The 14,707-nt window shown below is 34.3% G+C and overlaps 2 protein-coding genes across 2 annotated transcripts; both read left to right on the top strand.

Moving 5' to 3' along the window:
• Positions 1-2,233: 2,233 nt before the first annotated feature.
• LOC131662068 (proteasome subunit beta type-5-like) lies at positions 2,234-6,187 on the top strand. The gene is made up of 8 exons (XM_058931753.1): positions 2,234-2,379; positions 2,470-2,606; positions 2,788-2,917; positions 3,012-3,118; positions 4,814-4,948; positions 5,028-5,131; positions 5,208-5,308; positions 5,788-6,187. The coding sequence occupies exons 2-8, from the start codon at positions 2,493-2,495 to the stop codon at positions 5,913-5,915; spliced, it is 819 nt and encodes a 272-aa protein (XP_058787736.1). The 5' UTR covers positions 2,234-2,379; positions 2,470-2,492; the 3' UTR covers positions 5,916-6,187.
• Positions 6,188-11,785: 5,598 nt separating this feature from the next.
• LOC131656223 (calcium-binding protein CML38-like) lies at positions 11,786-12,401 on the top strand. The gene has a single exon (XM_058925981.1). It carries the CDS (start codon positions 11,876-11,878, stop codon positions 12,299-12,301), a length of 426 nt encoding a protein of 141 aa, XP_058781964.1. The 5' UTR covers positions 11,786-11,875; the 3' UTR covers positions 12,302-12,401.
• The last annotated feature ends 2,306 nt before the right edge of the window (positions 12,402-14,707 follow it).

Genomic DNA, 14,707 nt, shown 5'->3' with positions numbered 1-14,707 from the left:
TAGTTTTGGGGTTTGGCATGTTACCCTGTTGAACTTAATTTTCAGTGTATCAAATTAGGATCAGTTTTGAGGTCGTCTTACCTTTGATGAAGAAACTTACCTCTGATGAAGGTCGTCTTCGCTTTCACCTTGAATGCTGTCTTCGTCTTCGTTCGCATAAACTTCAACTTGGAGATTCGTCAATGGCAGCTGCGCTAGGGTTTCCTCCAAGAACCACCAAGAATCAACAGTGACAATGACGTTTCTATTTCATTTTCTTTTCTATTTTATTCCTCAGACAAAATAACCCACATGACAACTTAAATAAACACGTGTCTGCCACATGTATGCCACATACGCCATTTTATTGACTTTAACTAACGGGGCTGACAGAAAGGATAAACGTGATCCTTTTTGAACAATTGAAGGACCACTTTGACATTTTTTAGAGATAAGGGACCAGAATGAACCTTAGGGTATAGTTACGGGACCAAAAATAATATTTTGTCTTTATTTTTTATTCATTGATTCAAAAGTAATTGAAATTATTAACCACTTAATTCAATTATTTAAGTACTCTAAAGTTTAACCAAAACAAATGATTTAGCATGAAAAAAAGGGATTATTTTTTTCAAGGTTGTTCCTATATCTTAGTGAAAAAAATCAAAACTACCTCTGTAATATAAAAATGTACTTTCGGATGCATCTTAATTCACATACTATCCATTCGTAAATGAGTTAGATTCTATTTTTTTCCTAAAATTAATACGGAAATGTATCTTTGTAAAACTTACGGAATTTCACTTCAGGACGAGTTTTTATTCAAAAAAGCAAGAGACTTTCCCATTGCATTTTTGTATTTTGTCTGCTGCATTATTTGACTTAATTTTCAATGTGTTTCACCTACTTTGTCTCACTTGTCTAGTTTAATCATATGCAACATGGCTGATGTAACAGTCCGGGCCCCTCGCAAGACGCTCCCGGCACTATTACCTCACGATCTTCTTTACCCATTCTCTAGTAAAGTTTTTGCCATTCGTGGGAATCGAACCATGTACCCTAGGGTTCAAGTACATGTTCAATCCATTCCCATTACCAATTGAGCTAGTAGCTCTTATTCGTTTTCCAGGGATGGATCATTTCCCACTTCCACCATATTCATGGTTTCTACATTGATGAGGAGTATCGTGAAGAGTTACCACGGGCTGCCATGTATATATTGCAAAGAGGGAATAATAATGTGCCGCTGTTCCGGGTGTATCTTGACTGGACTGTTCATGATGACATCAACTGGATGTCTTACGAGGATCACAAGGAGATGGTCCCCTTTGATCCCATCTCATTATACTCAGGGTGGCTGGCATGGGGAGTTAAATTATGGTCAGGTATCTTCCTGAGCGATGCATACGACAGTTCGGCTATGTGTAAATCATTCCCATATCTCCATATCAGGCTGTTCGTGACACCAATGTTCGTCGAGATCTCGATGACATCTTTTAGGATTAGGACTATCATATGGTGCCATAGGAGTATTAGATTATGCCAGCATCGAGTAGTTGACATTTTGTGGAGGGATACTTGACATGGTTCTACACAATGTCACACCCTATCATGACACAAGACATTCCCGGACGTCCACCTAGGCCAGCACATGAGGAGATCTTGGAGAACCAGCAGGCCCAGGATGACCATGCCATTGATGTCTTTTCGATTTGTCAACGTATACTGTTGATTGGGCAAGAAGCTTTGGACCTAGGAGTGATTGAGAGAGGCAGTCCTGAAGCAGTGACCATCGTAAAAATAATGATTATGGAGGCATCAAGTGTTGCGGGATATAAGTGGCAGAGAAAGGGTTAGGGGTTAGGATAAGGCATACGCAGTAGGCTATGCCCTTCCTTTTTTATTTGTCGATGTATTAATTTTACATTATGTACTTTTTGAACAACATTTGTATTATTTTTCGCTATATCAGAACAATATTACATATCTTTATTGTGTTTGTTTTATTGATTTACTTTTGTGTTTTTATTAACGGTTTAACCAAATTACAGATCAAACCAACATTGATTCTTTTTAAAAAAAGTCAAAAAACAATTCTGGTTCTGCCAACCATTCTGTCTTGCCATATTTTGGGAGATGCATATCTAAACCACTTTGATGCGTTCGGAAATAGATCTTCAAAAGACAATTTAGAATTTTGAGAGGTGTGGTTCACCCCATAAGGGTGTATTAAAAAATTCCCTATTAAAAAAAAACAAAACGAGCCATTGGTCCGGTCCATTAGAAGGCCTGCCTTTTCCCCCAAGCCAACACATACAGAAATCAGTTCCTTTCACTCACATTGCTTCAAAACTCATCATTCAAGATCTCACACTGCAATTCCTTCTTCTACCATAATCGGTGCTCCATCTTCATTCTCACTCTTCCTTTAATTTCTCTCTATTTTCCTTTCTTAACTGAATAACAACGCTTCATTCTTTTCTCAATTAGGTCACACTCACTAACCTACAATCATGAAGCTCGATACAACCGGTCTCCAATCGTTTCCTTCTCTGATTTCACACGGAAACGACGTCGCCGGAGAAATCACCGCACCTCCATCCTTCGAGCTTCCCAATTCCAACGACGTGAGTACTTTTTTCTTCCTCCAATATTTTCAATTTTACGATTCCGAAAGCGTTCATGGAAAAATCAGAACAAAATAAAATTAGGGTTGAAGCTGATAATGAAAAATGACTAGGTAGTAGAAAAAAGGTTAAAGCTTTAGGGTTTTATCTGACATTTTTGTGTGTTTTGGGGTTTTGTTAGTTCGATGGTTTCCTTAAAGAAGCTATTCAGATGGTGAAGCCTGCCAAGGGTACTACGACTCTTGCTTTTATTTTTAAGGAAGGTGTTATGGTTGCTGCTGATTCTCGTGCCAGTATGGGAGGATATATATGTGAGTGTTTATCTATTCTTATCTAATGTTTTCTACTTTTTATGTTACTGCTTCTAATGAAACTATGAGTTTTTTTTTTTTTTGCTTGTTATAGCATCACAGTCTGTGAAGAAGATTATTGAAATCAATCCTTACATGCTTGGGACAATGGCCGGAGGTGCTGCTGATTGCCAATTTTGGCATAGGAATCTTGGCATCAAGGTATTATAGGCTGCTCTCTATATTGCATGCTTAATTTTGTTTGTTCTGTTACTTTTCAGCTCAATTTCTTAATAAGTGCTTGTTTGTATCCAACAAAAGTGCCATTTCTTGGTTATTGTTTGATAGTAATCACTGTGTTGTTGCTAGTAGCGAAATTTTGTTTCCATTTTGAAGCATGTGTATATTTGTTGACTGGAAATTGTGTCCCTAGATTGCAGCTTAGACTGTGATTAGGAAGCAATTAGGGAGTGGAAGAGAGTGGATGGGGTTGGGACAATGGGAGGGTAGAAACTAAACATCTTCTTTTGCTATCTATTGGGCAGGCCATGTAAATGGTGCCAAAATCAATTCTGTATGGCTGGTGATAACCTTTTCTTTAAGATGATTTTGTTTCGAAGGATAGTTATGTAATTTAAAGATAACCAAACTCTTAGTCTCTGTTTATGTTGTGAAAATGTTTTATTTGTAACATCCCAAATTGCTTTTAAGTATTGCCGACTGTTCCCACAAACCAACACAAGTCCTCAACGTCTTTTGCCATCACTCACACTCTTTCTAGGAACTTCCCAATAGGTCACTCATCCCGAAGTTGTTCCAAGTCAAACACTCATAACTATGGAGTTCTTATGGTATGGACTAATTAAAAATAGATGTATCTTGTTTGTAGGTAGTACCGGTCAATTCTTATAAGCCTTCCTTCAGTTGTACTCCCAAACCTGCACAAATTTTGGTTTTTTATAATTTGTGTTAATTTTACTTGTTAATCAAGAGATACTAGACTCTTGAAGTGAACAACTGTCTACATTTTTCGGAAACAATGAAAATGCCTAAAGATTGTTTTCATTATTTCCATAATGAATTATTTCCATAATGAATTATTTCTAATTAGCATTTCATCTTCTCTCTATCACAATTGTTCATTTCAAGTGTCTCACATCTTATTAGCAAGTTAAAATGAACACATTTTTTAAGAAAATAAAAACAGAACATTTTCACAAAGTAAACAGTTTCTTAGAACTTTTTCCACTTAAGAAATGGGAAGATGTTGTTTTGAAGGGCGCTACTCGGCACGATGAATCATTTTTTATTTGATTCCATTTATGTTCTTTGCAGTTGTCTCATCTCAACATTTATTATCCTTCAACCTTGACATAGCATTTTCTCCTTAGGCAACTTGCAGCTCCAGTGGCTGCCCTATATCATTTCATATTCTATTCTAATTTATAATGAATGCATATGACCAGCATGTTTTAATATTTCAAGGTTAACTCCAACTGATAATTCATTAGCACCAATGTTTATGTATATTTGGCAAACCTCAAGGGAGGCCACTGTAACTCACTCTTATGCTACAATAATGTGGATGCTTTCAATTACTTTTCCTTGAACATCCTTTAGACTTGATATACTCAGGCTTGGATCTTATTTCATTGCTATTGGTTTTGGGATGGGTATAATTTGAATTTATTAGGCTTCATATTGAAATCCACTCCCTCATGGTTAACTGGTATTCGATTCAGATTGACCCATTATTGTGAGTCTGTTTTGGCCAAACTGATCCTTAATTGAGACGGTTCTTGCCATAACTAGTGCAGAGTATTTTTATCCTGATCAACACTTAAGTGTCAGCTTTTCATTTGTTTGATTTATATTTGTTTTTGTTTTTATGGGTTGCTTCTCCTCTTTTCTCTGCAGTGTCGCTTGCACGAGTTGGCAAATAAAAGAAGAATTTCAGTAACAGGAGCCTCTAAGTTGCTTGCAAATATTTTATACTCTTATCGTGGAATGGGATTATCTGTCGGTACCATGATTGCTGGATGGGATGAAACGGTAATTCCCACATTAAACCAATAAATGGATTTTGCTCAAACAGTCCTATTTTGACTTACAATGATCAATATCTTTTTAGGGTCCTGGTCTATATTATGTTGATAGTGAAGGTGGAAGACTTAAAGGCACTAGGTTCTCAGTTGGATCTGGTTCTCCATATGCTTATGGTGTATTGGACAGCGGGTTAGCTAAACTTCCTATTTAATTATCATCTATTCTTTTGCCAAATCTTGTTAACAAAAAACTTCTGTCATACTAGGTACAAATATGACATGTCAGTTGAGGAAGCTTCTGAACTGGCTCGAAGAGCAATTTATCACGCAACATTTCGTGATGGAGCTAGTGGTGGAGTTGCTAGCGGTATTTTATCTTTCTTCCTTATTGACAAGCTATATCTATATGCTTACGACATTTTGTTGCTGTCTCACACATATAGATAAGAAATTGCAGACATACTCCCATGTATTTTTAGCAGGAGAACATTGACAAGATATCTTTAGATTTGTTAATGTACTCCCTTAGGTGTTACTTGCTAGTAAGCATACTACTGAGAGAGTTTAAGAAAGTATTTTAGCACTTTTAATAAGATAGAGATAAACAGTAGCAGGTTTCAACTCGCATACCACTTGCAGATAGTTCTTGGTTTCTAAACTAGCTTGTTAAAATGAAATTTTGTTCTAAACTACTTCGTTACATGAAATGTTATTATTGTAGTTACCTTTAACCAGGTCAGCCTTTTTGCCGCAGCTACATATATGCATGTTTTATTGCCTTAAATTTGTAAGGCATGTAATTAACTTAACAATCGCTAACTTGTTTATTTATTTATATGATTTTAGTTTACTATGTGGGACCAACTGGATGGAAGAAATTGTCTGGTGATGATGTTGGTGAACTTCACTACCATTACAACCCGGTTACCCCTAGCACCGTGGAGCAAGAGATGGTCGAGGCAGCTGGACCTTGATGCAGTAACTCATGGATATATTTTGAGTTTCCTATACTTGTCTGCCTACTTTGAATCAATTGCATGGACCTGATTTATATTCAAAACTGTTACCAGTTTTATGTATACACAAGTGCTGCTATGCTCTCTGATGTTGTGTTAAGTTTTCAGATTATAACAAATTTACTGTAGCAATGGACAGAGCCATGTGTAATATGGAATAGTTTAAATTAGAAAAGCACGTCAAACAGATATTGCCATGCATGTTTGATGTAGCATTGTTCGTGTTCAAATTTAGGTTTTAGTAGAAGTGATAAAAATAATTTTTCTGTTGGCTAAAATTTAATATAACTTTCAGATCAAACTCGTTTTAAACACAAATCAATAAGCTTAGCTCTGTTTCTTTATCTTATTTTTAGGTCCCCATTTACATAATAGCCTTGTAGATAGTAATTGTTGAACCCAAAGGAGAAATTTCATTGTATCTGGAGCACCAATGTATCAAGCTAGCATTAAAGAGGAGCCTTCGATATCCCTTTCTCACAGAATACATGCAGCAGCTATACACACAACAACATTCAGCTATACACACAACAATCGGTGGTTGTAGGATTCTGTTTTTTGAGATTATAGTCTATCAGTTACGATGCAAATCTTCTGCAGTAAAGAGTCTAGATCAGTTAAGACTTGAATAAATAGAACTGAATTAAAAATAAATAACTAGTTTTTGATAAAACATCATGATTTATATTTAATTTTTTTTAGTATAACATTATAAGTTAATTATTTCAATCAAATTAACTAGTTAAATAGTATGATGATTAAATAGATAAAAAGGAATTTTAAATGAAATAAGTTGAACAAACTACAAGTCTATCATAGTTCAACAGTTTCAACCTCTTTTCAATAAAGTTCAACTATAATCAAGTTAACTTGTGGATTTTCATTTCAATTAACAAGAATTTTTATAGGGCATTTAATTGAGCAATTTGTTTTTGATATTTTTTATACGATTGTTAAAACAAACAAAAAAAGTATTTACTCATGTTAGTTAAATTGTTTATTCTACTAAACGTACTCATCCCAAAAAAAAATTGTCATATACCTTATTCCACTAAAATGCATCACGCATAATTATATCCACTTTTTTACTCAAGCATAAAAAATAGCTGATGATAGAATGAGTTCAAGTGAGGTGGAATGAGCTTTTGACATAACAGATTAGGAGATTAGGAAAGATATGCAATGTTAACACTTCAATGCTCAAGTCAATGAATAAATGAGAAGTAGTTTGAGTGAAACAATGAGTAAAATATCTTGATCCCAGCCCATGCATAACTTTATATAACTTAGGCATTTAAAACCGCTTCTGCTTAATCTGGCGTTTCTTGTGGATCACTATCCGATTACATCTGACGCTAGAAAGTTGACTGGAGGTCGGAATGACGTGCTCTGTGCTTGAGAGAGGTTGTACCTGTTCTTCACACCTTTCCTCATAGGGCTTTCTATTATGTCTTGTGAGCCGCCCAAAACAGTTTCCCCTAAGCCCTTTTCTCTAGTTAGTGGAACGAGGGTTTGTCATGTAGGCTTTTAATCTAGCCTCTAGTCGGAGGGAGTGGAATAACTTTGACGCCGGTAGCATTGGGAATAGGCGCTTTGAATGCCTTTTTAGTAACTTGACGTTTTGCTAGAGGGTTTTGACGTGTGGCCCTAGGCCTAACAGTGATGATGCCTTTTTATCTTATGGGTACTAGAGTGTTCTGAACCATTCGATGCAAGATCATGATCGTTGGTAGCATAATGATCATACTCCCTTACACATGTTGTCGTGGATTATATAGTTGCCTGAAGAATATATAAAATGTTATTGGGTAACTATCCCTTGTTTCCTCATTTGTGCGGCTTGAAGAATTCTTTCCATGTCTTTTGCAGTAACCCTTCTCCGTTGTTAATAGTTCAATCGTTTATCATTTCAATGTCTCTGTACAACATCCTTCAACAATTCTTGCATAGTGCAAATCATCAGGTTCACCTCTTTCAAGGTTGACTTGAAGTCTCTTTCTTTTATGTGTGTATTTTGATTCACTAAAATTTCTTGGGAAGGTGGTGATGGAGGATTTAAAGGAAGTTATTGTGACCGAGAGTGAAAGAGCAACCAGTAGCCTCACCCTTAGGGAGGTTGTCGGGGTTTTCACCTTTCTTTCTTTTCCCTAGGTGAATTCCACAATCGTAGATGACTTTAAACATTAACACAAGGCCCATACTTATATCAGAGTGCATCATCATGCTTTCGACTGTAACCCCACAAACGACAAAGTAAGGTGGTGGTTGGAGTCCCACTCTAGTGCTTATACTTATGATAATTCTTTTTCGCGTGTTGGCAGTAACTCTAAGATGGAAAACTTTTACCCAGGAGCTTGAAATATGACGGAAGACGATTGAGTTGTGTGGATGAACCAACAAACGTTAGATGTCGTATCCTTATTTGCTGGTAAGGTGTTTTTGATTACGCTTTCACCGTGGTGTTTATGAATTTGTTTCGGGTTTCCATGGGTGGAAAAGATGAACAACAATAATTAAAATCCAGAAATAGTTTTCAGCGTCAATTTTTCTGACACTAAATTCATCACAATACTTGATCAAATCCACCTGTCACTGCCATGTAGACTTTTAACAGACTTTGACTAAAGGAGTAGACGGAAGATACTCATATGCATCTATTAAAAGTTAAAGGACCACTTTGGCACAAAAAAAGTTAAAGGACCAAACTAAAACTAGGAGTATAGTTAAGGGACCAAAGTTGATATTTTGCTTACATTCTAAGATGGCCAATTGGGTGAGAGCACACTACTAAGAAATATTACACATGCGCGTCCGCCGCCACTACTATCCATCCAGCTAGCTTAAATCAATTCGGTCTTTGGTTTGGGCTAGGACTTTGATCCAATATTTTTTTATACCCGAAATAATGAAAAATTATTTAATACTAATTGATTTAATAGTCGTGTGGGGTGTAAATTAATTAGTTATTATTAGTTAATGATGTGTTGGAATTAATGAACTAATTAATGATTAATTATTAATTAATAACTGTAACATTAACCGAAACCTAAAGTTTGATTGAACTTTTGCCTTGCCTTCTAAGCTTCACAGAATGACTTGTTGACCAAGTTTGCAACAACTAGTTATAGGCCGAATCCGTTCCACTCCCCTCACGATTCTCTCCAATTTAGATCATTTTCTCACCTATAAATAGAGACTTTCCCATCTCATATTTTTCACTCCAGATTTCTCTCTCTCTCTCTCTCTCTCTCTCTCTCTCTCTCTCTCTCTCTCCGCTTCTTCTTAAATTTTTATTTTCAGTTTTCGAGTGGCTTGTATGCACCGTCAACGACTAGTTCTTGCTAGAAACTATGAATAGTTTTAACACTACCATCGACTGGTCTTTGTACCATTCGAGGGTGTAATTCTAGATCGATTACCTACCGTGCAAGTAGTAATCATACATTAGAACTAGTTTGATTTATCATGGAGGTGTCTTGATAGTTTGACTGCTTTGTATAATTTTGAGCAGTGCCGCAAAATGTCTTAAAGAGATCGACCTTGTCTGCGATTCGACCCAGTAATTTCTTCAATGACTGTTTTTTCAAAACTGTAAACAACAATTTTAAGACGTTTATAAAACTGCTATGGCTACCAAAGAAATTGTTGGTAATTTTGCGGTTGTTGTCTCTGATAAATCATTCAAGTTTGAGGAATATCATTTCAAACGCTGACAACAAAAGATGCAGTTTTTCTTAACCTAGAAAAAGGTTGTCCATGTTTTGACTGGGGACTTTCGTGTTGCTCCTTCTGGATCAACCGAATAAACTAACAACAAGAAATCTATAGATTCAGATGGAACTACTAAATGTGTTGAAACTAAATCTGCCGCGAGCAGTTTACAACTCAAGAAAGAGATTTTCATATTGCAAGATAATGATTAACTCTACAAAAATCACATTATGAGTGATATTGATGATGATCTTTATGATTATTTCTATATCTTCAAGACCGCAAAATAAGTTTCGGAAACTCTAAAAAAGAAATGATATTGAAGTTGGAAAAAAGAAGTATGTTGTTAGCCGCTACTAGAAGTATTAAATGGTAGATGAAAGATCTATGAACGCTCAATGCCATGAACTTGATAATATTTTTAGATTTCTTATCATGTGCACTTAAGAAAAATTAGCATACTACAATATTGTGGTATGGACACACGTTAAGCTCTTATTAGGCAGTAAGAGTATCTCCAATGGTGCAATCCATATTTGTATTATTTTGTAGGTTCCACGGTCGCATGTCATTTTGAAGTAATTGATTTAATTTTATTTTCAATAGTGCAACTTTAAAGAACTTGTATTGGGTCCCACAATTTTATCTCTCATAATAATATATCTTTTTTAATCAACTTTAACTCACAAATGTATGAAAGTAAGGGTGTACATGAGTTGGATTGGACCGGGTTTGGCCTAACTCGCTACCTAACACGTTCAAACTTCAATGGGTTGAGTTCGCCGTCCAATCCGCAATTTCATTATCAAAACCAACCCGAACCGACCCGTTCATTTATGGGTTGAGTTGGGTTGAGTTCGTGGGTTGTGTTTCAAATTAAAAAATAATAATTTTTTTCAATTTAAAAATATTGTAACACAATTCAATACATTTATACTCATTTCTAACACACAAAATAAGTGAAGCACATCATATAATATCTAATAATATTCATCAACATGACATAACACTAGATAATAGTATATAATTTCACAAGACACATTATTGTTACAAAATACGTAAGTTGGAAATAATACAAAAAAAATAAGAAACAACATATAATCTTAGAATTTCGTAAACTAATTGATGGTGAATAAATTTTTTTAGAAAAATTATAATTATTACTGAGATAATAATTTTATATTTTTATTTAAAATAATAATAAAAAAATAAGAAATTACTAATATAACATCAATGAGTTGGGTCAACGGGTCCGCATGTTGAAAAACTCAAATCCGATATCTGAACCAAAATTATATGGATTGCTACGGGTTGGAGTGGGTATACCCATAAATGAATGAGTTCGGATAATTTATGAGTTGGTTCTATTTGGGTTAGCGGGTTTGTGGATCGACCCACACCAACGAATACCCCTATATGAAGGGAAAAAAATGGATCCCTTCTTGAACTAACAGAAATTGCCACTTTGCATACCTCAAAAACAAAAAATATTGATGGAACAGGTTATAGGTATCATATAATTATTAGGTTTAATTACAGTGGTCTCCTATTTTCTCGAATTCACGATATTGGTTCTCCTATTTTAAATTTAAACAGTTTTGGTCTCCTTATTTTTTATTTAAACAATCTTAGTTCTCCTTTCATACTCTTTCACTTAAAATTAACGATATTTTCATTTTTTAAATGACAAATTACTTGTAAAACATGACAAATCATCGTATATAAACTTATTATTGAATTTCGTAGATAAAAATATAAGTTAAAAAAATAAAAAATCTCATCGATTTTCTTTGAAAAAATATAAGAGCGACCAAAACTGTTTGAATTTAAAATAGAGAGATTAAATTCGTGAATCAGACAAAATAAGGAGACCAAGACTATAATTTAATCTGATTATTATTTGGTCGACCTAATATTGTATCGTGACACCTTCCCATTCATATGCTGTTTAAATTTAAAAAATATCATTTGGAATATTCCCAGCAACTTCTTAATTCTTATATATTTATCTATATCTAGTAACATCTTCATTCTTCAATGCAACCGCAACACGCTACTAAACTAAACTAAACCGACATCAAAACCAATCTATATATAACAAACTCCAACATTGTTGTTACCTTTAACCAAGATTGTTGTTACACACAAAACATATACAATCTCATAAAGGATCATATTTTAAGGATTCTGTTTTAATATTGTTAGAGATGATTAAAGATGCGGGATTCGAGCATGTTATAAAGTATTTTGATGAAGATGGTGATGGAAAGGTTTCACCAGCAGAGCTAAGACAGAAGCTGATACTATTGGGAGAAGATCTTTTGTTGAAAGAAGCTGAAATGGCTATTGAAGCTGTGGATTCAGATGGTGATGGTTATTTGAGTTTGGAGGATTTAATAAGTTTGATGGAAGAAGGTGGTGAGGAGCAAAAGTTGAGGGATTTGAAAGAAGCATTTGAGATGTATAATGATAGTGACAAGTGTGGGTTTATAACACCAAAGAGTTTAAAGAGGATGTTTAAGAAGATGGGTGAGTCTAAATCTATTGGTGAATGTAAAGTTATGATTAAACAATTTGATTTGAATGGGGATGGTGTTCTTAGCTTTCATGAATTCACAATTATGATGCAATGATGTCTTATACTTCATCCTTTCATTCTCATTCTGATTCATTTAGTGTAAATTATTGTTGTAATTGTTTTAATATAAATATAAATTTTAATTATTTGTTAAATGATGACTGTTGCGAGTCCGAACAATAGAACATATTGATCAATGGATGAAGTGAATTTTTGGTACAGTGGTGCAGATTACATCACGGTTGTGTGGGGTGGATCTGTCAAATTAACACCGAAAACACTTACATCAATAAAAAAAAAGAAGAGATGTATGAGTGAATTATCTGAGAATGACACACTTTTCCGTATATAATGGAAGCGGTTGAAACTTTTAACGGAGAATACAGCGTGCTGCGCATACTACTCTCTGATTGATCTGGTCGGTAGATGACGTATCAGAGGTTAGAGTTGTTTATTTTAGGTAAGGATGTGGAACACTTGTTTCTCATATCAGTTTTTTTTGTTTTTTTTTTTACTTTTGTCCTTTTCTCCTTAGGCCTTGTGAACGGCTTAGAGTAGTTACCTCTTCAAACCCTTGCCTTTGTGCTATATGATAAAGGTGTTACCGTGTAGGTTTATAGATCGGACGCTGAATAAAATAAGTAAAGAGTTTTGACGAGGCATTTACTAGCATTTAAAACACGCATATTGAATACTTTGCTTATGAATGGATTATTATTGGTACATGTCAATATTTCAATAGAAATATGAATTTGAAAGAGTTCCTTAAGTCTAACATTATTAAAAAAACATAAGTGTGTTTTTGTCTTAGTCGAAAATATTCCTTAGTCTCACATTACTTAGATTAGACATCTTAACTAACTTACTTCATTATATAAGAAAATCACATTTTATTCCAAAACACGCCAAAAATTTCTATTGAGTTTTACCTTCTTCACTCTCATAGTCCCGCGTCTTTCGAATTGTCAAAGCGCAAACTTCTTCCCATTTCTTTTAACTTGTTAAATTTTATGAGTATTTTCTTAAATTCTTTTTAGAGTTATTTAAATTTCTCATCGTTTGAGTTGAGAAATTATCAAGTATTATTTTTGGTTTTTATTTGGATAATCATTTGAATTTCTCTTTGTTTGAGAAATTATTAAGTTTGGTCTTTATACCAGATATATAAGTGATATTTATATCATATTCAAATAGTCTTTGTACCATCAGAGGATGTATTTATACTGCACAAGTAGTAATCATATAGTATAGAACTGAGTTATTTTATCTTAGAGGTGTCGTGGTTGAGTGACTTCTTTGCATAATTTTTAGTAGTGTTGTGAAACATCTTAAATAGAACGACTTAGTCTACGACTCGAATCAGTAATTTCTTCAGTGTAAATTTTTTCAAAACCGTAAAACAACAATTTTAAGATGTTTCGAACTATCATAACTGTCAAAGAAATTATTGATAATTCTAAGGTTGTTGTTTCTTACAAATCGTTCAAGTTTGAGGAAAGTTACTTCAAAAGCTAGCAACAAAAGATGTACTTTTTCTTAACCCTAAAAAAGGTCGTCAACGTTCTGACCAAGGACATTCTTGTGGCTACTTCTGGATCAACCGAACAAACTAACAGTAAGGGTTATGTGGATTCATATGGAACACATGATAATGTTGAACCTGAATCTGTTGCACAGATAAAAACGAACGATTTACAGCTCAGGAAAGAAATCTCCTTATGGAAAGATAATGAATATATCTACAAAATCATATTTTGAATGGACTCGTGGATGACCTATATGATTATTTCAATAGTTGCGATATTGCAAAATAGGTTTGGGAGACTCTGAAAATGAAGTATATTGTTAGTCGCTACCTACAGTATCAGATATTATAGTTGAAAGGTTTGTGGAGGCTCAATATTATGAACTTCAAAAAATTGCTTATGAGATCATCACCGAAGGTATGTCTTTAGATGAAAAATTTTAAATTGCTTTTATTATTGACAAATTTCCCCTTAGTTTGAAAGTTTTTAAAAACTTTGCTTCTCCATAAAACAAATGAATTTTTAATTGAGAGTTTGATTATTTGCCCTCAAATCGAAGAATAATCTCATAGGCAAGATCAAATAGAAAAGGTCTTGGTTGTTCAAACAAAAAAAATAAATTCAATATAGTTTTAAAGTCATTTGGCAAATGATTAAAGAATTATAACTGCAATGTTGTGAATCGAATTAATAATGGGAATACTTCAAACGTCATAATTACTCTAATTGGGCAACAACCACCACCATAAAAAAAATTACATTGGTGTTTCTATGGTTTCAATTGTGAAAAATAGGGTTATGTGATAAAGAAATGTAAGACCAAGCTTAAACCTTTTGTTGTCCATAATGCACAGTTTAACCTAACCGGTGATAAATTTATTGCTTTGATCTTTGAAATCAGCATGATTGGTGAATCTGATGGTTGGTGGATAGAC

This window comes from Vicia villosa, linkage group LG3 (assembly GCF_029867415.1).
Source record: "Vicia villosa cultivar HV-30 ecotype Madison, WI linkage group LG3, Vvil1.0, whole genome shotgun sequence".
Taxonomy (NCBI): Eukaryota; Viridiplantae; Streptophyta; class Magnoliopsida; order Fabales; family Fabaceae; genus Vicia; species Vicia villosa.
The sequence above is the reverse complement of the archived record's forward strand: the minus strand, read 5'-3'. Positions and strand labels throughout refer to the sequence as shown.

Coding starts and splice junctions, on each gene's coding strand:
- LOC131662068 (XM_058931753.1), top strand. CDS start 2,493: ATGAAGCTCGATACAACCGGTCTCCAATCGTTTCCTTCTCTGATTTCA. Junction 2,918..3,011: donor CAGTATGGGAGGATATATAT/GTGAGTGTTTAT, acceptor TGCTTGTTATAG/CATCACAGTCTGTGAAGAAG. Junction 5,132..5,207: donor TATGGTGTATTGGACAGCGG/GTTAGCTAAACT, acceptor CTGTCATACTAG/GTACAAATATGACATGTCAG.
- LOC131656223 (XM_058925981.1), top strand. CDS start 11,876: ATGATTAAAGATGCGGGATTCGAGCATGTTATAAAGTATTTTGATGAA.